Source organism: Hetaerina americana, unplaced genomic scaffold (assembly GCF_022747635.1).
Source record: "Hetaerina americana unplaced genomic scaffold, ioHetAmer1.1.p SCAF_11, whole genome shotgun sequence".
NCBI lineage: Eukaryota > Metazoa > Arthropoda > Insecta > Odonata > Calopterygidae > Hetaerina > Hetaerina americana.
In genome coordinates this window covers 3,671,886-3,698,765 of record NW_027286181.1, presented here as the reverse complement: position 1 = coordinate 3,698,765, position 26,880 = coordinate 3,671,886, and the positions used below count along the sequence as shown (strand labels likewise).

General features: G+C 35.5%; 1 protein-coding gene across 2 annotated transcripts; it reads left to right on the top strand.

Annotated features, from left to right (window-relative positions):
- Positions 1–748: 748 nt before the first annotated feature.
- On the top strand, positions 749–24,594 carry Polr1C (RNA polymerase I and III subunit C). Of its 2 annotated transcripts, none has more exons than XM_071599195.1 (9): positions 749–913; positions 1,476–1,547; positions 1,672–1,779; positions 1,871–2,003; positions 2,160–2,279; positions 9,635–9,817; positions 18,748–18,864; positions 22,468–22,584; positions 23,850–24,594. In XM_071599195.1, the coding sequence occupies exons 1-9, from the start codon at positions 854–856 to the stop codon at positions 23,960–23,962; spliced, it is 1,023 nt and encodes a 340-aa protein (XP_071455296.1). In that variant the 5' UTR covers positions 749–853; the 3' UTR covers positions 23,963–24,594. The 2 variants fall into 2 exon arrangements, with proteins under 2 accessions (XP_071455296.1, XP_071455295.1); XM_071599194.1 differs by having other exon boundaries at positions 18,742–18,864.
- Positions 24,595–26,880: the final 2,286 nt, after the last annotated feature.

Sequence of the window (26,880 nt, the reverse complement as noted above, 5' to 3'; positions counted from 1 at the left end):
GACTGTTTGAGTTGAAATTTTTACTGTTGATGAAAATTTTATTTTTTGTATAAGGGCTAACATATATTTTTAAATATGAGTTTCTTCCTCCATATCAAGCCAGGAACTAAAGTCCTATTAACATTTAATTCTAGTTATAAGTGCCAGGACTCAAACATATTTTCACCTAAATCACAGCAGTTCTGTTAGTGTAAAAAATGGCCGATTTTGATTTTTTAATATTAAAAGGGAAATACATAAATAATTTTCAATGAAAGCAAAAATAAATATGCTTTGATGACTGAAGTAATTCACAGAACCTACACAAACATTTGTTTCCCAAAAAAGTTGTTACTGCACAGAATCACGTTTTAACAGGATAATCACCAAGCTTTGTATTCATTCATTATAAAGCTGTTCTTTCCATCGAGATATCTCTCCTCTCTCTTATGCATTTAATATAAACAAATAATCATTTCCATCGCTCTTTCGAGATTGTTTCGCTAATAATGAATGTAAACATCAACTGTCCCTATGTTTTTCGAGAAAAAAGGTATTTAATGGCAAAGAGAACATCATTTTTGTAGCTTAGCAAAAATTTGTAATATCTCATTACTGAATTCAGTTCCATATTCTAAGCCATAGGCACGAAAAAGCATTCGAAACGGAGAATCATACGGCCAACCAAATACGGCGCGCAACGCCCCTTATGATTAAATGGGCCAATGATTGAATATCTTACTTCATTTGTTTTCACCCACATGGCCACTGTTATGAATGTAAGCTGCGTTTTGCCATATTCTTTGGCCCAATAGTTCCTATCAAGGTGACTTCTTCAGCGGTTCTATTCGAGGAGAATTGACAGTACCTACTAATGGCTTCAATTAAAGAGGCTAGAAAACGAATATCTGTAGGGGAGCACTCATTAGCGAACGTAAGTAGATTTCTGTCACCGAGTTAACCGGTCTATGGTGAGGTACATAGTCTGTCTAAGTCGTAGATTTATCTTTGATTATTATATCACCAATTGATTTGATTGAATATGTGTGACGGTTCCCAGCTATTATGTATTTGGAGAAGTAGTTGCGCTGGCACTCTAATGATTGTGTGAGCACGGAGCTGTCAACAGTGTGCTTAGTTGACGTTGTTCTCTCACTATGTTGGAAGGTAAATCATACATGTCGTATTTATTTTAATTTATGGTTCATTGTACCATTTCGACGTGATGCTACTATCTTCTGACGAAGTTTCCCGAACTCTTGGTAATGCTAGAAATCCACAGGGTTAACTCGAATAGCAACTTCAAATTGTCATCGTTTTTTTTATTTATATCGATAATGCATTTTCCAGCCTCATTAGCAATTTAAATTGTTCACAGTTGTTGCGGATCGCAAGTACAACGCGTCGCATTTAGTTGTATAATGTATAAGTATTATAAAATAATACATTATGCCCAGTTTTAATTAAACTGCATAAGCTACTGATATGATTTTCAGGTATCCGCGCCCAATTACCCAAATGGATGCACTGGTTATGACGATTCCTTTGACCTCGGTAAATTCAAAAAGGTATTTGTGTATATATATTATTTATGTTTATATATTGTAAAGTATTTGTGATATATATATATTTCCATTTACTCATGAAGACTTCATTAGCTCTTTTTCAATTTACTGCACATTTTTTCTGCAGAATTTCCGCATTGTAATCAAACGAATCGAAGAAAATGAAATGGAATTTGATTTAATTGGCATGGAAGCTGCCATTCCAAACGCTTTTAGAAGGATACTTTTGGTGGAGGTTAGTAGGTAGATTCAATAGTTTGCTATAACAAAATAACCAATGTTAGAAATTCCACATCTTATATTATGATAACTGGTGTGACTTACAGTTACCAAGTATGGCAATTGAAAAAGTATTCATTTATAACAACACCAGTATTCTTCAAGATGAAGTTCTGGCTCATAGATTGGGTCTCATTCCCCTGAAAGCTGATCCTAGGCGTTTTGAATATCGCCAAGAAGGTAATTTTCAATACCATAATGCCCGTATTTGTCAATTTTATACCAATTTTCTCATAATCTTGATTTTTAATCCTTAAATCAGTGTGTACATTTCAAAATTGGTATTTAATTAGTTATGTATCTGCTTGTGATATTTACTAAACCTCTTCCTTGTAGGTGATGAAAATGGAACCGAACAGGATACTTTAGAGTTTGAATTAAAAGCAAACTGTTCAAGTAACAAAAATGCTTCCAAAGACTCCTGTAACCCCGATGAAATCTACATCAATCATAAAGGTATAATTTAGTCAATGATGCTTGCTTAAACTAGTATAACTCAGTTGATTTTGATTAAGTTGTGACACATATTTAGTGTTTAAACGTAAACTTTCGCCTTAATTAAAAATTTAAATTTTATTATATGATAAGAGTCATTTCATATTAAGTCATTGCATCCAGAACATTACAGCCTTATGATTTCAATGAATTGGGTGCATACGTAGAGCATGGAAAAGTAAATATTTATACAGAATTTTGCTTGCTTGAGAGCAGTCTCAATCAAAACAGATGAAAATAACTTTGAAGTGGCGTGAAACAGTAGTACCTGTATGCCTTTAATTGATATTTAAGGTCAGCTCTGGCACTAAGTTTCTCTGAGTTCAGTATAAAAATTACTCTCTGGATTTGGTGACTCTTATGCTATTGTCTCTCTGACTGGAAGAGGAACCTTCATCAAGGATCTCATGATTCTCAAAGCATTTTACTTTTTAAATTATTTCAAAAATATTCCCGTTACTGAATCAAGCATGTAATGAAACTGTAAAATGTATGCGGGATATGTAGGCTGTGTGCCATTTATGCATATTGGATGGGCTATTTTTAGATATTAATATTCTAAATCAATAATAATAATACATTTATTTGTCCGGAGATTTGTTGCATATTCATGCATACACAAATATAGGACACGTCAAATATAATTTTCACAATTTCACAATAGAAGAGATACAATATACTACCTTGATCAAAAAGTTCCCGGAATAACCACCGTGTGGCGCTCCCATCGTTCCGATTTGAGTTCTGTTTTTTTTGTTAAATTGGTACATCTGTTGTTGATATTCCCTTTAAATCTTAGTGTCATAACTTGACATTTGCAAAAGTTACGTAGCCAAGAGTACATCTATCTCTGTGTGTGTTGGCGATTTTTTACAATTTCAGAAATGGATTTAAATTTGCAACAACGAACTTGTATTAAATTTTGCGTAAAAAACGGATTTAGTGGCGCACGGACGTTGGAAATGTTGGAAAAGTGTTTCGGCAACGATTCTCTAAAAAAAACGGTCGTTTACCAGTGGCACGAGCGGTTCAGAAGTGGTCGTGAGTCAATCGAAGATGATGAACGCAGTGGCAGACCATCGACATCGAAAGTCGGTGAAAAAATTGATAAAGTAAAAGAAATGTTGGTCAATAACTGCAAATTAACCATCAGAGAAATAGCGGAGGACTTGAACATTGCCTATGGATCCGCCCAAGACATTGTGGTTAATGATTTGGGTTCCCGTCGTGTAGCAGCAAAGTTGGTGCCAAAAGACCTCAATTTCATGCAAAAAAGAGACCGTGTTGACGTCGCAAAAGACATGATTTGCGAGGCTGAATCCGATCCCACATTCATCAAAAGGATCATTACTGGAGACGAGACGTGGGTTTATGAGTACGACACGCAATCCAGACATCAGGCAAGTGAATGGCGTTCACCAAATGAGCCGAGACCAAAAAAACCACGTCGTTTTCAGTCAAAAAAGAAGGCAATGCTGACGGTTTTCATGGATTACAACGGTGTAGTGCATCATGAATTTTTGCCAGAAGGCCAGACAGTAAACAAAGAGTATTATTTGGGCGTTATGAGACGTTTGCGTGAAGCAATTCGCCGAAAGAGACCAGAAATGTGGGCAGAAAACTCGTGGATTTTGCACCATGATAACGCACCGTCGCACAGTGCTATCATTATTCGTAATTTTTTAACGAAAAATGCAACAAATACCATCCAACAGCCACCGAATTCACCTGATTTGGCTCCCTGTGACTTCTTTCTGTTCAATCGAGTTAAAAAACCATTACGGGGAACGCGTTTTAGCAGCCGAGAGGAAGTAATGGAAAAATCGCAGGAAGCACTGATGGACATACCGAAAACCGAATATAAAAAATGTTTCGAGGATTGGATCAAGCGCTGGCATAAGTGTGTTGCAGTCGATGGGGATTACTTTGAAGGGGACAATATAGATTTAGATGAATAAACTTGTATTTTTAATTTTCTGAATAAATTCCGGGAAATTTTTGATCAAGGTAGTATATATACATACCAATACACTAGTATAATTACATATCAATTGTTTAAGCCGGAATTGACGCATAGCGACAATTCAAGGTATTCATTTACAGAATAGAACATATTATTTTTTAAGAGGTTAAACAGCTTTTTCTTGAAAACAGGTACTTTTGTTTCATATTTGATTTCTTGGGGAAGTTTATTGAATAACCTTAAGCCCATTGCTTTGGGCCCATGGGCAGTATTGTGTGTCCTGACAAATGGTTGGTGCAGGTCATTGCAGGTCCTTGTACAGTGACTACGGTAATTGTGGTTGGACTTGTAATGGGAAATATTACCCTTTGCATGCAAGATGACATTAAATATATATATGCAAGGTACTGGTAATAAACCGAGTCTTTTGAAGAGAGGTTTACATGGTGCATCGCAAGCAGCATTGCTCATAATACGTATAATCCTCTTTTGGATTTTGAAGATTATGCCCACATGGGGAGAGGACAAGTCTGCATAGTATTGCAAAGTACATAATTTATTACAACTTGAAAGTAGCAAAAAATAATACTGACTGAATATGAGATAATGCAGCTGACAAAGTAGGATAGCAAAAGTAAAACTTTCCAGATTTCTTTCCCCGTCAAAATTCGTAGGTTCTTACTTGGGGAACCAATTTTATCATTTTTTGATTGTTCACTTCCACTGTTCCTTCTGCAAAAGCCATTCATTTTGATTCCCGGAGCAGCAAGCTTCTTTGGTGGCACTTAGGGTCCCATGGTGGTATCCTTTGAGGGAGGATTTCACTTTTGGGTATAGGAAATAGTCTGCTGTTGCCAAGTCAGGACTGTAAGGGGGTTGGGGAATCGTAACGATGCTGTTGCAGGTCTTCGCAAGCAGTCAGTCGACTCTGCTCTTGGTTGTCCATCAAGACCTTAGGGACGAGTTTAGCACAGATCTTTCTCATTACCAAATTTTCTGTCATAATAATGTGCACTGTCATCTAATCAATCACAATATGATCCACGGTTATGCGCACACTTAACTGATGGTCTAATCCAGCACTGTATGCACACATAAGGAAAAAATTGGTCCTGATATTTTTTATACAAACCCAATTGTTAGATAAAAAAAAGATTTATTTAAATTTATTTCTCCAAAATTTTTTCATTTGCCTGCCTGGGTCAAATTTGAAGATTAACCCATTTTTATTTTACACTAGCGACAGTGATTACCTCTTTCAGTCGGTTTGGGCCATTTGTGGAACCTGGGTATGGTATGCATACAGCTATGCAATGCACCACTAGCTGCTGCAGTATCATTGTGTAGTGGTTGTGAGAACACTGGCTATGAAAACGCTTTGGAAAAAGTCAAAAAAGGGTATATTTCAATGATTTGTTAGTTTCACTCTCTTAATGTTTTGATCGTGAGGACAAGGGAAAAATGAAACCTTGAATATATTACATGGTTTGACAGGCTGGGTCTATCTAATGTCTGAATTATGGATGTAGTTTGTTGTATGTGTGATGTATTGTATACTGAACGTAGCAGTACTTCATGCACCTGGTAGCTTTCTCTATAATTTGTCCAGTTCATCAATAAATGTTTTATGGAATGAAACCTCACGGCGTATTTGGTGGCAGTCCTATGGAAAGCTATTCTTTATAATTTTCGGCATACATTCAACTACGCATTAAACTATGACTTAAAATGCCTGTTTCGTCATGCACCAGGCATTCTATTCACTTGTCATCTCCAAGTTAGGTTCAAAGTGATCGTGTCTTCCAGATATGATTTGTGATGAGCAATACACATTTGAACTCCACTTCAAATGTAATTCTGTTCATCTCATACACGTGTTTCTTAATACAATATCATTAAGCAATGGACAAGTTGGACTCCTGGTTACATTCACGAATGTCAAAACAATTAGCTAAAATGGACATGTTTTAGGCTGTTATCGTAACACAATTATTCAATTTGCAAATTTTTAATACTGTTATCTAAGTATTGCTTCATTATATTGTCCCTTTACTCTTTTACTTCATATTGCTGACATTTTTAAATTAATCTGAATGATATTAATGCTTTAATGTTTGTTATCAAGCCTTCCTATCTCTAACTGATCTCCATGCTACCAATCCATCCATTCTCCTACCGATCTTGGGTCAGCTGATCCTTCCAATCTCCAAAAGATCTCATTCAATCGTTTCATCTCATCTTTGAATGGTCTGCAATTCAACCAATCCATCTGAGAGCCAACCATTAAATCCTATTTCCAACTGATCTCTGTTTAACTGATCCATTTCTATTTAATAAGAGGAAGGAATTGAAAAATCATGAATGGGGTATTAATGTTGAAAATGTATTTATGATATGATTTGCATATTATCACCTTCTGTTAGGAAACTTTAATGGACGAGGTCAAATTTATCCTGAAGGCTAGCCTACTTCAAATAATTTCATCAAAAATAAACAAACCATCATATTTACTGCCCATAGATATCATTATTTGAATAAAACCTTTCTGTAAATAATTTGTTCTTGAAACTCCATTGATTTTTGCCTCATTTACTCTTAATTTTGTAAAATATAAATGAATTTAACCCCAAATGTTCAAAAATGTATTGGTTTGTCAATATACTAATTTAAAATTGTTGATAAATTTTGAAGTCACCTTAGGAATATTTTACATTATGGTGCAATATAAATGGAAGAGTATTTAAGCATATGAAATAGCAGGATATAAATCCCTCTATTCCTTTTGCACTTTATAATTTTAGCACAGAGGATAAATTTTCCTATTGTTCAAAACTCATTTTGGAGCCATGTACTTATATGCATGGTGAGGAAATTTGAGCAGGAAGTGAATTCATTTACTTGTGTTTAGTGTGAGTGTGAAGATTGAATGTATCTGTTGAAGAATGGCTCAGGTGTAATCGATCGAGGGAGCGATCAGTTGTGATCAATGAATTTAAAATGAGCTGAGAACAGTCGGCAGAAATCATTCATTCTTTAACTGAATGTGTCAAAAGTACTTATCACTGGTGTTTAATGGTTATATGCATTTTAGGCTGCAATGATTGTTTTGTTTCCCTCTGTAATCCATTGGATGCAAAATAGGGATAACGTGTGCATTCGGTAAAATACCATTGTTTAGTATTAATAATGGGAAAAATATAGAAAACTGAGAGCAAAATGAAGAATTCACGCCAAGCAAAGTTCATACAACCAATGTACAATAGAGAATCAGGTGTGATGTGGTGGAATCGTTCCATAATATCAGAAACAGAGAAAAACACTTGCAATTTTCCATTTTTTCGATTTTTTAATACTGACTAGTTTTGGTGTACTACACCATTTTCAAGCTTGAAATGAAAACCTGAAAATGTGGTGTAGTACACTGAAAATATTAAGGAATTAAAGAATTGAAAAGTGGAAAATTTCTTGTGAATTTCTATGTTTCTTCTATTCATACAGCCATTCACATGCCCTGCGGTCATTCTCAAGAATATCAATACTTAGTCAGGAACAACAACAGGGTAGGAGTAGTAGTAATTAGGGGAGGCAACAAACCATGGATGTCATTTGTGTCAGAAGAGATAGGTGGGTAATTCGGGTATTCAGGGAATGGAGGAAGGGTGGAGGGAAACCCTGGCATTAGTGTACTCTTAAAGAAAGGCACCAAGGGGTTAACAGTTAAACGTCCCATCCAACAGATGGCTTTTTCATTATAAGTGCTCTCCACATAGAACCCCAAGTAGAGGTGATTTCCATTACCGCTGAAAAATCTGGCCACCTCTTGGATTGAAACCCAGGCACTCGGGTTGGGAAGCCAGTGCATTAGCCACTAAATCATACCAATTTCCACTTCCAGAGGGACTTGGACTCTCCAAAGAGCCTTCCAGTGAAAAGACAAGTGAGGTATTTCAAATATTCACTGGTGAATAAAAATTGTTAAGGTGAATATTGTACCATAATTTGCCTATTGGAATGATTTCTCCCCCAGGGAAGGGCTTAATCTATATTCAAAATATCTTTCTGTTTTTAACTGTAAATTATGCTTGTATGCATTTCATGTTTCTTTACCATGTCTATCATTTATCAAAATGTTGGATATCCTTATGCTTGGAGCACAAAACAGTCAGTTCTTAAGAATATAATCACAATTTGAGTCACATACGAGGGGAGACCCAAAAATAACCGGAATGTTGTTATAGATGCTTTAGTTCTCAATATATTTACATTAAATTTTGTTCACCTTCAAATTATTCCCCATTGACGACAATGCACTTCTCCAAACGATGCTTCCATTGTTCGAAACATTTCTGAAATTCATCTATCGGGATGTCCTTTAGGCCTTCTAGCGATTTTTGTTTTAACTCCTCCACAGTGTCAAAACGCTTTCCATTCATGTCCCTTTTGAGTCTGGGGAGCAAAAAGAAGTCAAAGGGAGCTAAATCCAGTGAGAGGGGGGGTGGAAAATTGATGTCATGTCATTTTTTGTCAAAAACTGCATCACGGAGAGGGCGGTATGAGCTGGCGCGTTGTCATGATGGAAGAACCAGTTGCCTGTGTGCCAAAGATCTGCTCTAGAATCCTCTGAATTGAACTCCATGACACTCCAGGCATCTCACAGAGTTGATCAATGGTTCTGCGACGGTCTTCATGAATGAGGGCATTGATTTTGTCGACGTTTTCGTCAGTTCTTGATGTTGAAGGGCGGCCTGAACGGGGTTGGTCTTCAATTGACATTTCACCATTTTTATAACATGTAAACCACTCATAGACTCTGGTTTTGCTCAGGGCAGCTTCCCGATTAGCAGTCTTGAGTATTACAATAGTTACCACGGCCGATTTCCTCAACCTCAACTCAATTTCCTCAACAGGAAATAAAATTTCACTGCAGCGCGTTGCTCTTGATAATCCGCCATCACAGTTTTTGCTGAAATGAAAAAAGTTGTTTCACTGAAACAGCTCTCACAGATGGACTGATCCAGTCACAGCGACAGTGCTGCGCACACTGATGAGGTGCCGTGAGCCTGACGTACAACACACACAACACTCTCGCCTCCCACCGCAGCCCAATTCCCGTTACTTTACCGTCCCTCCTCGTATTCTCTTAGATTTACTGGATAGTAAATTTTTTTGTCAGGTGTCATCAAATATGTCTTGTGGCTTAAACATTGAATGCTCAGCTATTGTTCCTGTCTTAATGAGTAGATGAAGCTTGGATTTCTTTTAGTGAATGTGTAATGGGTTGTGTGTGAACTGGCTATATGTTTTTTTTCTTCACAGATGGAAGAGGTCTCTAGAAATAATGTTTTTTTTTCAGTTTTTTCTGGCAGCCTGAATTGGGTACCAATTGGAAATCAAGCTGATGTGTACACAGCAGATGATGTTGGCCCAGTACATAATGACATTCTCATCAACTCAATGCGCCCAGGGCACAAGTTAGACATTAAATTACATGCTGTGAAAGGCATAGGACGAGATCATGCCAAGTTTTCTCCTGTAGGTAAGGCCTGATAATTATAATATAAGTTTATTGTGTGATGTGGGTCCCATGTCTCAAACTCTTAAATAAATTTCAAATCCTCCCTAAAATTAATTTCAATCATTCAAAACTGCATGAGTATTATGAAAAGCATATTTGATAAGTTTTCGAACAAAGTTATCAAAAGGCCCACATTTATATATTAAAATGATTAAGGATTGAAAATACTTGAAAATTGACGTGTAACTTGAAGAAGCATCTCTCTAGTGAAAGTATGCCAGTCACTATTTTTAAATTTATTTCCTCAATATTTCCAGCACACCAGTTTCGAAGTATTTTTTAATGCACCCAGTCACTCTTGTAAAAATTCAATGTGAAGTGTTGAAGGTTAATCAAAAAGTGTCAAGTACATAAGTCGCATTGGCCTTCTCAACTAATGTGGCACACTAAGGTTTTGACTCTATGCAATGCCTATAGTGAAATATGAATAATTTTCGATAAGAATGGCATAACTAAAAAAATCAGTAAACTTCGAGATGTTTGGAGGAATGTATGGTAGAAAGAATTTTTGAGTTGTTTGCTTCCTAGCCATAAAAATTATGATTTTTGATTTGTAATCTACTTACATGTGAAGGATCTGTGAAAAGAATAATATTTTAAAAATTATAAAAATATGTGTAAACATTAATTTGCTTGGAATATAATGCAGATGAAATCATAATAAAAACTTTGTTGCAATTTTCCGCAGTTAAAACTTTATTTCGACCATGGTTTCCGTGTTTCATTCTACACCCCTTTTTCTGTATCCAAAGCACTCTGCTTAAACAAAGACAAATTTGACATCGATAAACAGTGTGGTGTATATGAATTAAAGTGCCAATGTAATGCGACTTATGTGGGGCAGACTGGACGAAATTTCGCCAAACGCATCAAGGAACATCGGAAATGTTATACGTTAGGCAACACCACATCCATCTTTGCGACCCCCCTCTTGGAGAAGAACCATTCCCCTGACTTTGAATTTAAACCGTTGCACAAATTCCATAAAAGCAAGAAATTGGACGCTCTCAAGAGTTTAGAAATTATCCAACGGAGAAACCAGAAGACAGAACTCCTTAATGACATTCAGTTCCTCTCTTGCCCCTCCCCACTTTTGTGCATTAACTTCCCTTAAGTGCCCTTTCTGACGACACCTTTTCTCCCCCCTCCTTTCCCTACAAAGAGTGAGCTGTCTGCACTTCGGGGGTTCCATTGGATTTTCCTGCCTTTCTCTTCATGAGAACCCCCCCCCCTTCCCCTCCCCCGCTCTTTCCTCCCCTGCCACCCCTCCTTGTAGCTTGGTATATATATTCCTTCCCCTTGTACTTTTCCTCACCTGATGATGATACAGTGTATCGAAACCATGGTCGAAATAAAGTTTTAATTGTGGAAAATTGCAACAAAGTTTTTATTATGTCTCGATTCCACAACATCACGCCTGACGCTTCACTTTTCGCTGATAAAATCATTATTCATCCAATCCACTTGTGTAAATTTATCACCTTTCTCAGGTGTGAACATGTTGTACTGGGTGCAGCTACATAACTTCCTTTCTTAAAGAGGTTTTGCCTTATTGAAATTGAAAATAAACAACTTGGCTTTTCCACTTAGAAAATTTTTTATTTTCAACCTATATTTCGTTATGGTATAACATGGTCAGGTAAAAATGCAGGTCAAACACGCCATATAAATCTCTGGGCAGAAGGGAAGAGGAGGGAGGAAGGAAAGGATTGGTTGAGGTAAGAAGAGGGAGGGAGGGGGGGGAGTTTATGGTTTTAGGTGGAGTAGGATTGGTAATATTGATAAATTAGCAGGCTAGGGGGAGGAATTAATACGATGTTGAAAAAGGTTTGCTTGGCATCAAGTTAGTTGGCAGAGGAGTGAAGGAATGGTAATGTGAATGGGGAGAACGGCACTGGGTAATTAGTCAGGTGATTAAGTAGCATGCTACTAGGGGGTTACTACATTGTTTTGGGTCATTGTACCTAGGTTTTGACTTATTAAAAAAGAAAGTTATGTCACCGCATCCTGTATATCTTTAAAAAAATGAATCTACATAATTATGGCACTAAGAATGCAATGATTATTGCACCAATGCAAATAACATTTTATTAAAGATTGATGACAGATTGTCAATCATATCCCTGCATTATTTGGAGGAGAAAATGTCATTTTTTAACCTCCATATTTATATTAGTATTGTCTATTTATCAGATGACAAAATTTTCAGGGTAACACTTTTAAAAGTAAAACATTCATTGCAAAACATTTGGAAATTATGCCATATCATCGTAATGGGTCTCAATAATTCTATTTGAAATAGAAGTGTCCAAAATTTCTTTAGTAGACTAGGAAATAATAATAATAATTTTTATTTGTCCAGAGACCATCATACAAAAAAATTGTACATAGTATAGGACACGTCAATATATACAATAATACACAATGTAAATACATATGCCTATTCTAAGTTTCATGTTCCATGAAATTCCTAATAGAATAGAACAAATTCCTTTGAAGAAAAGCTCTCAATTTCCTTTTAAATACGAGGGTCATCCGGAAAGTAGTACCCGTTCGTGCCGCATGAAGTGCTGACGACGCGAGTAGCCGCTGGACGAGGTCAGATAGCTTCAGTGGCTTGTCTGCCTTCTCTGAGCCAAGTTGCGTGACGCTAGCATTGCCTGTGTTGTTTCTGTGATTGTTTACAATGTTTAAAAAAATTGAGAACGCCGCCAGTTGTGAAGTGAGGGCAGTGATTAAATTCCTCAATGCAAGAAACGTTCGCCCATGTGATATTCATCGCCAATTAAAGGAGGTGTATGGAGACAATGTAATGGACGAGTCGTCTGTTCGGCGGTGGTGTCGCAACTTCAACATGGGGAGGGGGAACACACACGACGATGAGCGTTCGGGGAGACCGTCTGTCATTACAGACCAACTGGTGAGCTCAGTTGACGAATTCGTGAGGAACGATCGGCGCGTCACAATTGATGACATCTGTGAGCATTTTCCCAATGTTTCTCGAACAATTGTTCATGAAATTGTTAAACACCATCTGCATTATGCAAAAATTTGTGCAAGATGGGTCCCTCGCGTATCTCAATGAGCTGGCGGCGAAGGACTATGCAGCAGGAATACAGAAACTTGTCACACGTTATGACAAATGCCTTAATTTGCTTGGAGATTATGTTGAGAAGTAGTTTAAAGTATCCTCTTTCAAATAAAATTTTTTATGTTTGTTAATATTTACTTTTGTGTCTTTATTTCACGAACGGGTACTACTTTCCGGATGACCCTCGTAGATAAATGTTTGTGCTGGATTTCAGGTCCTCGTTTAGCTTATTAAACATAAGGAGACCCATAGATTTAGGGCCTAGTGCGGTGGTTCTAGTTCTTACGTAAGTTCGGTGCAGATCATTTTTAGTCCTGGTCCCATAGTGGTGAATACCACAATTTGTGTCATACATTGAAAGGTTTACAAAGGTGTACACCAGTAATACATAGATATAAATACATGGCAAAGGTAGAATGTTCAATTTATGGAATAATGGACGACAAGGAGCATTATGCTCTGCTTTGACAATTAGCCGTACGGCTCGCTTTTGAATTTTAAATATTGTGTCTGCAAGCGGAGAAGAACCCCAGAAAAGGATACTATATACTATACAGGAGTAGATATTTGCATAATATATTGACATGAGGACATCCATTGTTACGGTAAACCTGATGCTTCTAATAAGGAAGCAAATGGTATTCAGTTTTTTGCCCAGGTGACATACAGGTATATGCTCCCACCAGGACAACCGCCCGTCTAGAACTATTCCTAGGAATTTTGCATGGGGCGCTTGGGGAATTAGTTTTCCACTTGATTCAATTGCAAAAGTGGCCATGTTTTTGTTTTCATTAGCAAAGTAAAGTAGTTGGGACTTTTCCACATTTAAATTCAGCTGATTCCTGCTACACCATAAGTTCAGATGTTGAACGGTTTGTATAAATGAAGAAGATACTAAACTAAAGGTAAATAAACCCGAAATTATGCAACATGCCATCAACCTTAATGCATGAAATATCTGCAGGCAATTGTGAAAAGTTGTAAAAGCTGTACATAGCATATTCTGAATTGGGAATCGACAGAAACCAACTGAGTGAAGGCATAGATAAAAGTTGTAAAAGGCTCAAGTGTGATGATTGGGCATCACTTTAATAGTTGAGTGATGGAAACAGACCTTGAATCATTTTTTAAAAAACGAAGTGCTCATCAAGTACGCACACCTTGGACAAAGCAAAACTTTTAGGCATTCTGCCTGATTGATGGCAAACATCCCCAGGGAAGTGTTACCCAGCTGAGAAGGGGACATCTTGTCTGTTTGCCCCAGTGACTGAGATTTGAACTTTCACATGGCAAAGAATAGGAATGTACACTTTTGTATGGATTTAATGCTTGATGCATAATAACTTGGACTTACGCATAACTTAATGCATGATGTATTGTGCATATTCTAACTCTTTATTAGGTTGTAAAGTATGTGTTAATGTGACAAATTGGTTCTAGTTATATGTTGTTATGTATCTTATGGTTGTTATTAAACCTATTTATATTTTATTGATGTTGTCAAATTAACTGTAGATTGTCTACGTTGTGTACAATTACTGTCTCAAGTTGATCTTGTGATGAGAAAAAAACACTGGTGGCCATTTATGAATTGGCCACTTATGATCCTTTATTGCTTTTTGAAACAGTGGTCTCTCAGAAAATAGTGAGTTGATATTTCCCTATAGTTTTACCACTAGTACTATTTAAATTAATTTTATTATTGTACTTGAGCCATGAATTTTTCCTTCATGATATGGAATTTTCCTGTTTTTATTGTGTTAGTTATGATTACAAGTTAATCAAGAGAGGAATTTTGAATTTGGGAAATAGCCTTCAATTTTTATTTAATCATTTATATTTTATTATAATATTTTAATATGATGATAAAGTCAACATATGCATAAGTCAATTATATGCTGTGATGAGTGGATTTGATTAATTCTATCAGTTATCATCATAAGTATTTCAATGTTAAGATTGGTTTAATCCAACTCTCCATTTTTCTCCATTTCCTTTTTCATTTGTCCTATGCACTTGTCTCTTGGTCTTCCTCATGGCATCTCCCCTTCAATTTGCCCTTCTTTCATGTCTCTAACTAATCCATTGTGCCTCAAGGAGTGTCCAATATGTTTAGTTCTTCTTTGCTGTAGAGTTCTCTGTATGGTTCATTTCTCTTTTGCTTTACTGCTGCCCAATGCTCTAGTTCCACTCAAGGATTTTAGTTTTCTTCCTGTTCATACCCTTATTATATATTCCTGATGTACTTTGATCCTAGAATTCAGAGTTGCTTGCCGGTCTTCTCTCATGTTTGCCTTCACTGCTATCTCATCCTTGAATTCGAAGATGCCAATTTCTTTGCCATTCACCTCGACTCCTTTGATGCCTGATTCTTGGGCCCCTTTTATTTCCTCTTGTAGATTTGAATAGTGCTGGCAAGATATTTCAACCTTGTCTAACTCCTGTGTGTATTGGCTTGTATTTTTCATCTGTTTTTCATTTGAATGGTTTTACCTGATGCTTGTAGAGGTGATGGATTCTGAATTGGGATCTCTGTTGTTTTAGTCCATCCCCAGCAATTCTAGTATGTTAAACATCTTGTTACATTCAACCTTTTCGAATACTTACTCCAAGTCCACGAATGCCACATATAATGACTTATTTCCATTTATCATTTTTTTTGTCCAGTGCCCCCAAGCGCTCTCTTTTATTCCTCATTTTTCTCTGAATCCAAATATTTTTTGGGCTTTGTTTTATTTTTCCATCTATTCTTTGGCTGCTTAATCAAGTATGTATTTTCGATGCTTGAGACATCAGGCTCTATGTTCTCCCATTAATCTGTTCTTAGTTTGATGAAAGAAGATGCTTTGCTTTTCCATGTAGAATTGTTTTATTACAACCTAGGTTTCATTACATCTTAATATCTTTAGGTCTTTGAGATATCTGGACCTTGGATGCCTGAAGATATGCTGTAACGAAACTGAGGTCATAATAAAAAAATTCTATGTGGAAAAGCAAAGTGTCTTCTTTCATCATGAAGGATTTCCACCATGTTACGCATGAAACTGTGTCATTTGTTCTTAGTTTCTTTAATGTTGAAATCATCACACTCATCTCAAAGCCGTCTGGTAGTTTTCCATTATCATAGTTATCTTTGATTATTCTAAAGAGGGTGTCAATGGCTTTGACCCAAAGTTCCAAGATTATTTCTCTGCATACTTTGTCAACTCCTGGTTCTTTGTTGTTTTTCAGGTCTTTCACGGCTCTGTCAAATTTGTTTGTATTTCAGGGCCCCATTTGTATCTCTTAAATAGGTTTCCTCTTTAATTAGGTCGCCTTCAAGTGTTTTGGGCCCTAAGAGAGTACTTGAATGTATTTATTCCATGTCCTCCCAATGTCTTCATATTCTACAACTATCTTTCTATTAGCATCTCACGTGTCATTGGATTTTGTTTGTCTTTCTTTGTATGGTCTCTTCACCAGTTTACAAGCAGTTTCACTGTTTTCCTTCTGTACGTTGTCATTGATTCCTTTGCAGAAAACATTTGCTGATTTCATAACAGTAATTATACATCAAGGTAGTCATAAAAAAGAAATACAATTGTGTAGGCACTAAAAGGGGTGATTTTTTAACTAATGTCTTCCTCAAAAAATGGTTATAAATGTGAACTACCATATTTACCTTATAAAATATGCAATTTTCTTCTCTTTTCATTGTTCAAATCAAATTGTTAAAACTTTTTCAAATTTTTTGTTATGCATGGTAACAATTGTGTACTGTTAGGGCAAGAGGTTATATTTTATTTACATTTTTAGCCTATTAATACCTTGCATTTCAATGCAATTAGCTTATAAGTGATAACAACAAATAAAGGTTAAAATGGCATGATTTGTAGGAAAAAGCCTTGTTTCAATCTTTTTTAGTTATAAATAATAGCAGTCATATTTTTTGATTAGTTGAAGTATGTATGTCTACAGTGGAATTATAAACCATGTGCTCATCCTGTGACCTATAAACATGTAGTTACACATCATTCAAGATCCTGAGTATTGGAAATTGTTTGTGCATTCTCCACTTAACAAAATTCCTGGTGACTGTACTGAATCCATTACAGAAATAGTAATGGGGTCAGCTGATGAGGATATCACGGAAAGCCTTGGGAATTCAGCACTTCTTTAGAACTGCAGACATGATGTATCTCTTTGTAATATTTTTTGTTTGTCATTTTGCTTCAGTGTGCTTGTAAGTAGATTTTAACTATTCAAACATGGACTTTATGGCAGCATAATTTGTTTGCATGCAGAAGAGGAGGATTTGGGGGTTATTACTCCACCAAATGCAATGAATGGGGTTTACAGTACTCCAATGCTCATCTCCTTTCCATGAGTAGCTTGTCTTACCAGAAGGCATCAGGTTTCAGCAGTTTAAGACCTTACCCATGTCTCTCTCTAGCAAGCTCGTTTAACAGTAAGGGGCAAAGGGGACCTCCATCTTCTATATCTACATCATTTCCTTATCTAGAAGATCTAATTGTTTATGAAAATGTTGAGGATGGCAGTTGTGCCAATTCAGTGAATTCTGAGCTAAACCAAGACAATATACTACAATCAATGTACATATCTCCTTGAATATACCCAAAGCCTATTTCTCAAAGTTACATGTCAGATTACAGGTTCTTGTAATTGTTACAAATGGAATCTGATGGTATTAGCAAATGGTGCTGCAATATTTATCAGCCTAAATTACACAGTGCTTGAATTTGGACGTTTTATATTACATTTCAAAACTATTTTCAGAGAACTGGTATATCGACTTGTAGCTTTCAGAGGAAGGTCCCCTGCTATATTTCATGTTTAAGTCGGTGAGGAATAGAAATGATAAACCGACTATGAATACCTGTGACATTGTGTGTACATTATTTCTGCACGACATCTTTTTCCTTTAAAGCCCAAGTTTTCAGAGTTTAAGAGAATGCCTCGGTAGTTTAACTAGCTGAAGGTTTTCGGCTGTACATTGAGGGATTCAGTTTTGAATCCTGGTCCAGGCAAATGATTTTTATACTTTGAAATTGTTGCAGTGTAATGCACGTGAGCAGATGACTCTGTTAAAAGTTACTGTCATGGCATCTCCCGCAGTTTCTTTGAATTTGTCAGGTGAAACATCTTTGTACCTACAGTTTAAAGATCGAAGTGTGCAGCGAACAAAATGTGTGTGGAAACATTTATGGATAGAAGTGGAGGTTCCCTCTATAAGGAATGATGTGTGAGGAATATTAGAGGGATTTTTTGTGTAATTGGAAGGTTCAGATTAAGTTGCATGTATTATTCGTGGTGATGTTAATATTATGATGTTTGGCTTCTGAAATCATTGGTATGTATCATGATTTGAAAATTATGGTGTAGTCCTCTAAAATCAAGCACTAACTCAAAGTTTGTATCCAGCATACCTGTGAAAATGTTCTTCCAAATCAGAATATGTTCTTATGGCAGTTAAATATAACATTGTGTCTGAAATAAATACACAATCATCTTTATGTGTTATTCGCTTATGTATAGTTTTTGGTGAATAATTGGATTTTGCATCTCTCTTCTATTTCATTCAAAAGATAAAAAATATACTATATCCCCAAATTTTATAATAACCAGTTTTTCAGTATTCAGCCAGCCATAATTGTCTCATTTGAGTTAAAAAGCTGCCAATTGTGTGCTTTGGTTTTGATTTGCATTAGTTTAGCTTGCTGAATGCACAAAAAAGTTGTAAAAGTTTCATGGAAGAATTTAATATTAACATTTTTCATTTTTTCCTGTTGAACAGCAACAGCCTTCTACAGACTTCTACCAGAAATAACATTAACGAGAGAAATAGAGGGTGAGCTGGCTGATAAACTCCAAAGCTGCTTTACTCCTGGTGTCATCAAAGTTGTGGAAACTGATGATGGTAAGACGTTGGATCATGAATTTTCATACTTGGTTATTTATGATATTAAATTGGGTGATTCATATCATTCTATTTTTTTAGTGGTCCATTGTACAATTGAAAAATCAAATACCTATATCAAATGGTTTGTCTAATTATTATGGTTTCTCTCTGGAAAGTGGAAAAATTTTATATGATGTAACAACTTACATTCCTTAAGTGGTGATATGATGAAAATTTTAAACCAAACCTTTACTTCCCTTAATGCTATTCCTCATAATTGAAAACAGTGTATCATTACTTCATTACCAGACTAGTATTAATCCGAGAAAAGCCCCAGGTTGGTTTGGGTAGTTGGTCGTGGAAACAGCTCCACTCTAGGTTGAATTCCTCTTGATAACTGTATGTCCTTTATAATTATTGGCATTCTGCATTTTAAGGAAGGTTTTGGATGGGCACAGGCTATGAAATTGCAACACAATACATTGCTTCACCTCTTCTTACAATGGTGCACTTAGACTGAACTAACTTTGAAACATTTACTGTAGAATATATTATCCATTACCAAGGTTTGATTTATTCAAGCATTAGACCTTGGCTTGCATAGTCTCCCTGGACAATAGTTATTAGATATTATTTGAATTTTCCCACGTTTTCTATTGTGAAAATCACATTATTTTAAAACAAATATATCAACCAACAGGGTAAAGCCACCCTTAGGAAATAAATGCTATGTATTTTTCACGAATTCTATTTCCTACCCCTTCCTCACTTTCCTTATCCTTTATTGCATGTAAATTGTTCACTTAATTTGGAATATGAAATAATATTTCTCATTATCATCAAGGGCATGGGCTATCAATCTGAGGATCAGTTTGTTGCAGCTATCCTGTTACCTGTTGACTCTTCATTTCTTTATGGTTCCTTGTGCTTGCATCTTTGCTCAGTTGCTGATCCTTTCTCCATGTATCTGTATTTCACCTTTTATCTTTCCCTTGTTAACGGCCTTCTCATTAATGTACACATGAAATAAAATCGAAAATAAAAAAAAATCAAGGGTCATGGTGGGAAATCGTCCTCACTGCTTCTAATCACTGCCACTTGATCTCTATGCAATCCGATCTCCTTTTCACTTAAGCAAGAAGTTTCTTTGACAATTTCCAGTAGTCTACTTTTCGTGTCTCATCATCTTCCTTCATTTGACTCCCTTGTAGCTACAATTTTCCATTTCTTTTTTAAATGCATATTGGAATGCCTTTCTTGGTTGTTTCCTTCCACTTTTCTAAATCCCATTGGCTCTTTATTGTTTTCTTTGGCATCTTGTATTTGAGATTATTATTATTAAGTACATTTCGTCACAATTTGGCAAATGGCCTGGTGACAACAGTCTAGTGATTTGCTCGTATTATGGACTAGAGTAAAAAATACCTATAAACACAGTAATCAACCCGAAGGTCGGTTTAGTAGGTGATGGTAGAGATCACCCAGTACTAAGCCTACACCCTATATGGCGTGTGAAATTCACACATCAGGGTAGGGGGGCCAGTTCCTTTCCCATTGCCGGTTATGGTTTCCCTTGAAGATCTGGTACCCGAAAAAACACATAGCTTGGGTGGAGCTGCAGGTGCCCAGAGTGCCTTGCCCGGGAATCAAACCTGGGCCCCTCCGGTCAGCAGTCCAACGATTATCATTTTGTCATAATTTGGCAAATGGCCAGGTGGCAACAGTCTAGTGATGCACCCTTATTATGGACATATATGAAGTAAAATGCATTTTAAAAAAATGTCACTTAAGATTCTCGAATTTCCCGACTGTACCATCACATAATTGAAGATGGATTACCCTGAAGTAGAGTATAAACTAAATTGTGGCTGCTGTTTATGTCTGCTCCTTGAGTTTTTCCGTCTGTAATTCGATTCTGAAATCTCTGCTTTACTAGGATGTACTGGACGATTTTCACTTCCTTCTTGTGAGTAAATTGTAGCAGCTTTTTTGCATTTATGTGGGCCACATTGTTTCTCCTACTTGGCTGTTGATTTTTCACTCTCCAATTGCAATTGCATTTTTGATTGCTTTTTTGATATCATCATGCATGTATGCATCCACCACTTCAGTATCTTGGGGTTTCTTGCTCTTTTCGCCATAATGGTTTATTTGGAAAAGACCTCCGTGCTGCTCTATTCCCCATTATTATGCCTACCCCCCCCACGGTTCCATGCCCATGAACTGTCAGAATGGTTCCATTGCTTCATCTCAAAAAAATCTCCTCCTTTGGGCCATTTCATTTCACAAATTCTTGAAGATCCCAAAACCTTTTCTGTAAATCACCATCTTAGCATTCCGTAGCCTTGCACATGGCTGGAGTCACCTGACATTCCTCAGCTTGTTATCTCATTAAATGGATGTATTTCCGTGAGTGATAAATGCACCTGAATGTTAAACATTGCTTTTTGTCATAATTTGTGGTAAAAAATTACTTATCAGCTTAAATTTGCAACTTGGAGGAAGTTATTTTGCTTCCAAAGTTGATAGAATGTGTAATGAAGAGTAGCAGCATACATTTTTTTGCATTTGAAAAATTTTCTATTAGAAAACCCAGAAAAAAATGGTCTAACACTGGAAAATTTGAGGTGTAACTGCTCATAGAGGAAGGTTCCCTATATCCTAATATAATTCTTGCAGAATTTCTATTTTCTGTCATATTTTTAATACTTTGGTTTCTGTCGATTAGTAGTTAGGAGGGAACAAAGATGTTGGGATGATGTAGGTAGATATGGTACTCATTAACAACATCAACAACAGGATCTTTGCGGTGAAGCCATAACTTCATTTCTTCTGGGAGGTGGGCAGGTTTATATAGGAAATTGCAGTTGTGTTTAGATTCATTAAAACGTTTTGGGAACTGGATTGTTTGTGGATGGAATAGCATTGTGGTCATTCATTTAGATACACGTATGCAAATTTTGTTTAGTCTTGCCACAGTTCTCCGAGTTTCAGTCTCAGCAGTGCAATTTATACACCTCCAAGGACAATTCCTCGTCAAAATGGCTATGGCTATTCAGCAAGAAAAAAAGAATGGTTGCAATACTAATTTATACTCGGACTTGGTTAAGTGGTCACGATATTTGAGCTTATACATCCTATATAAATTAACTTAGGCCAGTGTTTATAACTGTGGAAGAGTATAATATTAATAAATTTGGAAAAATAAAGCTATTAGTAGACAGAATAGGGAAGATATGAAAAAGACAGGCAAATATGTTATTAATAGCAATTGAATCCATGGGAAACATGCAATGTATTATACTCTATATAATATTGAAATTAAATTTAAAATACTTCGCCTTTCCACATAAACCACTTTTATTATGACCTAGGTTTCGTTATGGTTGTTACACCATAACGAAACCTAGGTCGTAATAAAAGTGGTTTATGTGGAAAGGGGAAGTATTTTAAATTGAATTTCAAATTGAAGAATTTCCACCAAGTGACGCCAGAAACTGTTTCATTCCTCTATATAATAGTTTTTCTTGTGATTGTTATTGAAAACTAACTTTGAAATTATGGATTCAAATGTTTACTTGAAAATTAACTCGTTTCTTCACAAACAAATTTTCATTGCAGGAAGACGAGTGGCAAAAGTTGAAGATTCTCGATACGATATGTGCAGTCGAAATGTGTTTAGGCACAAAGAACTTGCAGATGCTGTGAAGATGGACAGAGTTAGGGATCACTTTATCTGTAAGTACAGTTACTGATGCTACTTATTATATTATTTTTGGTCAATGATACATCAAAATACAAGTACTAAAATTTTTATTCTGTTACTATTCATTTTATTAATTAAAAAGCATTATTTACCTTGTACTTTTTTGTTATCAGATAAGCTTATTTTTCTGACATTAAACATTAGAAATGGGTGAAGTTAAAACAAAGGCAACTTGCCGCAAGATTTAGAAAAAGGGCAGCAATATTAAAAGAACTTGGTAAAGGAGATAGCTTCAGGCGTCACTTTGTGGAAACGATACATATTGCAAAGGAAACACTTGGTTTTTCCACATAAAATCTATTTTATTATTTTATGTGGAAAAACCAAGTGTTTCCTTTGCAAAAGAACTTGGTACTTCCACGAAGTGAAGCCTGAAACAGTAGAATATATAGGGCAGTAAATTCATTAAAAATTTGTAATTGAGTTGGCAGTTGTAAATTTCTAGTTGATAGTAGAATTTTAGGGGCATATAAATTAAGTAACCTAATCCCAAGAATAGCATCATTAAAGACAAGCTCTTGCAACAATATATTTTATTTTTTTTCTTGATTTTTTGTAATGAAATGATGTTATATTTCCTAATGCCATTTCTCTTTTTTAGGGTTTTAGTAAAATATTTTATTCGATTAGAATGCTAGAATTATATAAATTTTATTTCCACACCCATATCATATAATTAATTGTTAAAATATGTAAAAACTATTGTGATTTCTACTCCAATCTTGATTCCCATCTTTCATAAAGTTTATTGTTTTCAATTTTTTATTTTTAAGAAAATTGAGTATTCATTATGATTTCATTTTGTAATCCTTTTATTAATGAATCTGTGGTTTTCTTTTCTTATGCTAATAGTCAATCCATCTATTTATTTACACAATGTATTTTACTTTATAAATGTATGTCACCTTCACTATCTATGTTAAAATTTGGAACCAAAATTCCATTTGCATTGTTTGCAGAATTATCAAAATATAAATATGGGGATAGATGGACAATTGACATTAATGCAGTCATACTTTAAAAGGAGAGAGTTAATTATGGTTGGAAGGATCAGGTATAATCATTTCATTGCAATTTCCTTCAGCACTCAAAAGTGAAAATTCACTTTTAAATTCCGTGCTCTTGGCATATGATTCTGAATCAAAATTGAATTGTTATTTACATGAATTTCCAGTTAAAGTTATCAGGAGAATTTTGAAATCTGAAAATCACTAATTCATCTTTTATTTCTTTACAGTTTCCATTGAATCAGTTGGAGCCATCCCTCCTGAAATGCTCTTTAAGGAGTCTGTTAATGTACTGAAGAAAAAATGTACTTACTTTTTAGAGGAAATTGAAGAGAGCTTTTAAAAATGCATCTGTTTTTTGGATTGTCCTTTGAGTCATTTGGGCATTTTGTTATCCACATGTGTGAAACAAATTTGCCTGGGCTAATTGTGTTTTTCCCATCTCTCAGTTGCCGAGAAGTTTAGCCCCGGAGACAGTAAGTTTTCCTGTTAATCCTGTTCAGAAAATACTTTTGGATGGTGAAATGTATTTATCATTGTTGAAATAGCCGAAAAACAAATCTAAATACTGCCAAGGGAGGAAGTTACTCTGCTCACATGAAAGCAATGATGTCAAAATGTGGAATTGTCCATTTTGGCGGAGAATTCTATTTAATAACCACATAAATATTTTTACTGCAGAGAATAATTCATCAGGAATATAAACAGTGAACTACATATATTGCGGTTACGGACTAAAAATACCTGGGAATCAGAAGAAATTAAGGATTTAGCCATGACATTTAAAGACTGGGGATATTGCTCCATTATTTTTTTTGGAAAATTTTGAAACACTGCCATCGCTTAAGAAATATGTGATTATAAACCATTATGAGCATTGTTGGGGAAAGGTCCTCTTCCTTTATGCCAACCTAAAATTAGTCCTTAAATAAAAAAGCGCTCACAAATTCATGTAATCATGAAATATTATGTTGGTATTGCTGGAAAATGTTCACATAGAACTGTCAAGCAGTCATTCATGATACTAATGCATTGAATTCTGGGTTGCTTTTAACCTTTTAGCTTTAGTCATTTGCTAATGTGTTCTAGCAACTCATTGTTATGGAACACCGCAAAGTTTTCAAGAAATAAGTTTCCTTTATAGAGGCATACTAATTTAGTATAAGAATATTTAAAGTAAAACCTTGTATTTACATGTTCTGAATTAACATAAACTTCAATTTTCCATGATTTGCCTATGGTCTTCATATGCATGCCAATGAATCAGTGCAGTCAACCTCAAATTATACCACCTCTCATGTTTGGCAAGCCAATTTTTATTTAAATTTTTCCTTGTCTTGTTTAACTATTTTTTTTATTATGTGTGTAACTTAAACTAGTTCCTATTTCCCTAATGACGTGGTAATTAATTTTAATGTAAACCATTTTTTTAATTGCCATAATGGAAGTAACCTATCATGTGCCTTCATTAGAATTGTGTGAACTGTCATGATATTGTTTTTCTGGCTAGTTTAATGTTTTAGAAAATAACCATAAATAAAATAGCCACTGTCAATAGGCAGTTACTTCAGGATCTGGATTTTGAAATCAGCTGTCAGCCTTGGCAGTTATGAGCTATGTGCTGGTGGATTCAAAAATGCTGCACTCACTTGTGTATTGTGAAAGTCTTGTAAGGTCGAACAACAGTTTTTCATTTACTAACGCGTAAAGTACGTCAGGTACACATTTCACTTGGTTTTTCTGCCTCTATCGGGTGGTTTCCTGTTGTTAAAACCAATTTAGTAACATTATGTTTATAACTTTTGCCATGCAAATCTTTATCAAGTACACATGCGAAGTTTTTAGATTATGTGTAATACTTTGGCCTGGAGCGTAGGTGGTTGAAGTGATGCACATTCACACATAGTTCTCGAATGCCGATGTCGTGCTTGGTAAAGTGAAGAAGTATTTCCTTCTACCATTGGGTTTGTAGGGATTTATGTTGTTTTAAAAACAGTGATAAAGTGAAGTAATTTAATAATATAAATCAGAGTCAATCCTATTATGATGATATTTTTGAAAATTATACTGAATAAATCAAAGAGCTTCATAAGGGAACAAAAGTGATATTTGGGCTTCAAATCTTCCACTTTTTTAAAACATGGCTTTTCCACGTTTTCCTTGGATTTGAAAATTCTCTTTTTTTCATTTTTCTGTATCTCTAGTGACCCTCGTGAAGCATGTGAAGTATGAACCCACCCTAGTGAAGTATGATTAATCTGATTGTTTCAATTTGATATTGATTTTAATTTTTTGATGGCAGAGAATAAAGTCATGCTGACAATCAATGAGAATCCATTCTACAAGGAGCCAGTATAGGGAATTCTAATATTTAAATTTTTAATCTGAGCACGGCTGAAAAGAATGGTTGCCGAGCAATAGGCAAGGACTATAAGCCGAGTTTCTCTTTATGTTGATCTATTCTTGGACTTAAGGAAAGGAGTTGATGAATGAAAATCAACAATATTTTAGATCCTGAAAAATGTGATGGTGGAATAGTTAAATATTCATTCTTTCTGTGGGGTTTTTAATGTTTTAAAACCACCAACAGATGTTTGTTGCAGCCAGTCAAGAATATGTCATGCTGAACCAATAGCTCTTGATACTTTATCCAGTGTAGGTCTCCAATTTCTGCTTGAGAAGTTTCACTTCATATATTTCTAGTCCTCAGTTTGAGGACTTTAAATTTATTCGAGAAGTTCTCTTGGGTTTCCCACCGGGTCAGGTTGCAGTACACCAACCTGTGGTGTTCTGCAACCTGACCCGGTGGGAAACCCGAGAGAACTTCTTGAATACCATGCGCCGGGAAAACCTGAGATCCTTCATTACTTTAAATTTAGTTTATTAAGTTTTCATTTATTTAAATTTAATAACTGTTTGCGTATATGGATTGATAGGTATTATGTTTTGTATTTTTTTATTCTATGAGGATTTTAATTTGTGAAACATCAAAGATATTTGAAAATATTTCTGTACTCCACCCTGGATTTTACATAAACCTTGGTTTCACATTTTTTCATTGATCCCGTGAAAAGACAGTATGACATTATGTTTTGTAAAACATTTGGATGTTAGCACTTATTTCAAGCTAGATTTTATTGAATTTTTATGTCCAGTACAGTAAAATGTAATGACCTATGTGCCTTTTCTTCAAAATATGGAATATCAGTTATAATGATTCACTTTTTGTCAGCTACTCACAGATTATTCAACATTAGCCTG

Coding starts and splice junctions, on each gene's coding strand:
- Polr1C (XM_071599194.1), top strand. CDS start 854: ATGGCTTCAATTAAAGAGGCTAGAAAACGAATATCTGTAGGGGAGCAC. Junction 1,548..1,671: donor ACCTCGGTAAATTCAAAAAG/GTATTTGTGTAT, acceptor TTTTTTCTGCAG/AATTTCCGCATTGTAATCAA. Junction 18,865..22,467: donor AGTTGTGGAAACTGATGATG/GTAAGACGTTGG, acceptor TTTTCATTGCAG/GAAGACGAGTGGCAAAAGTT.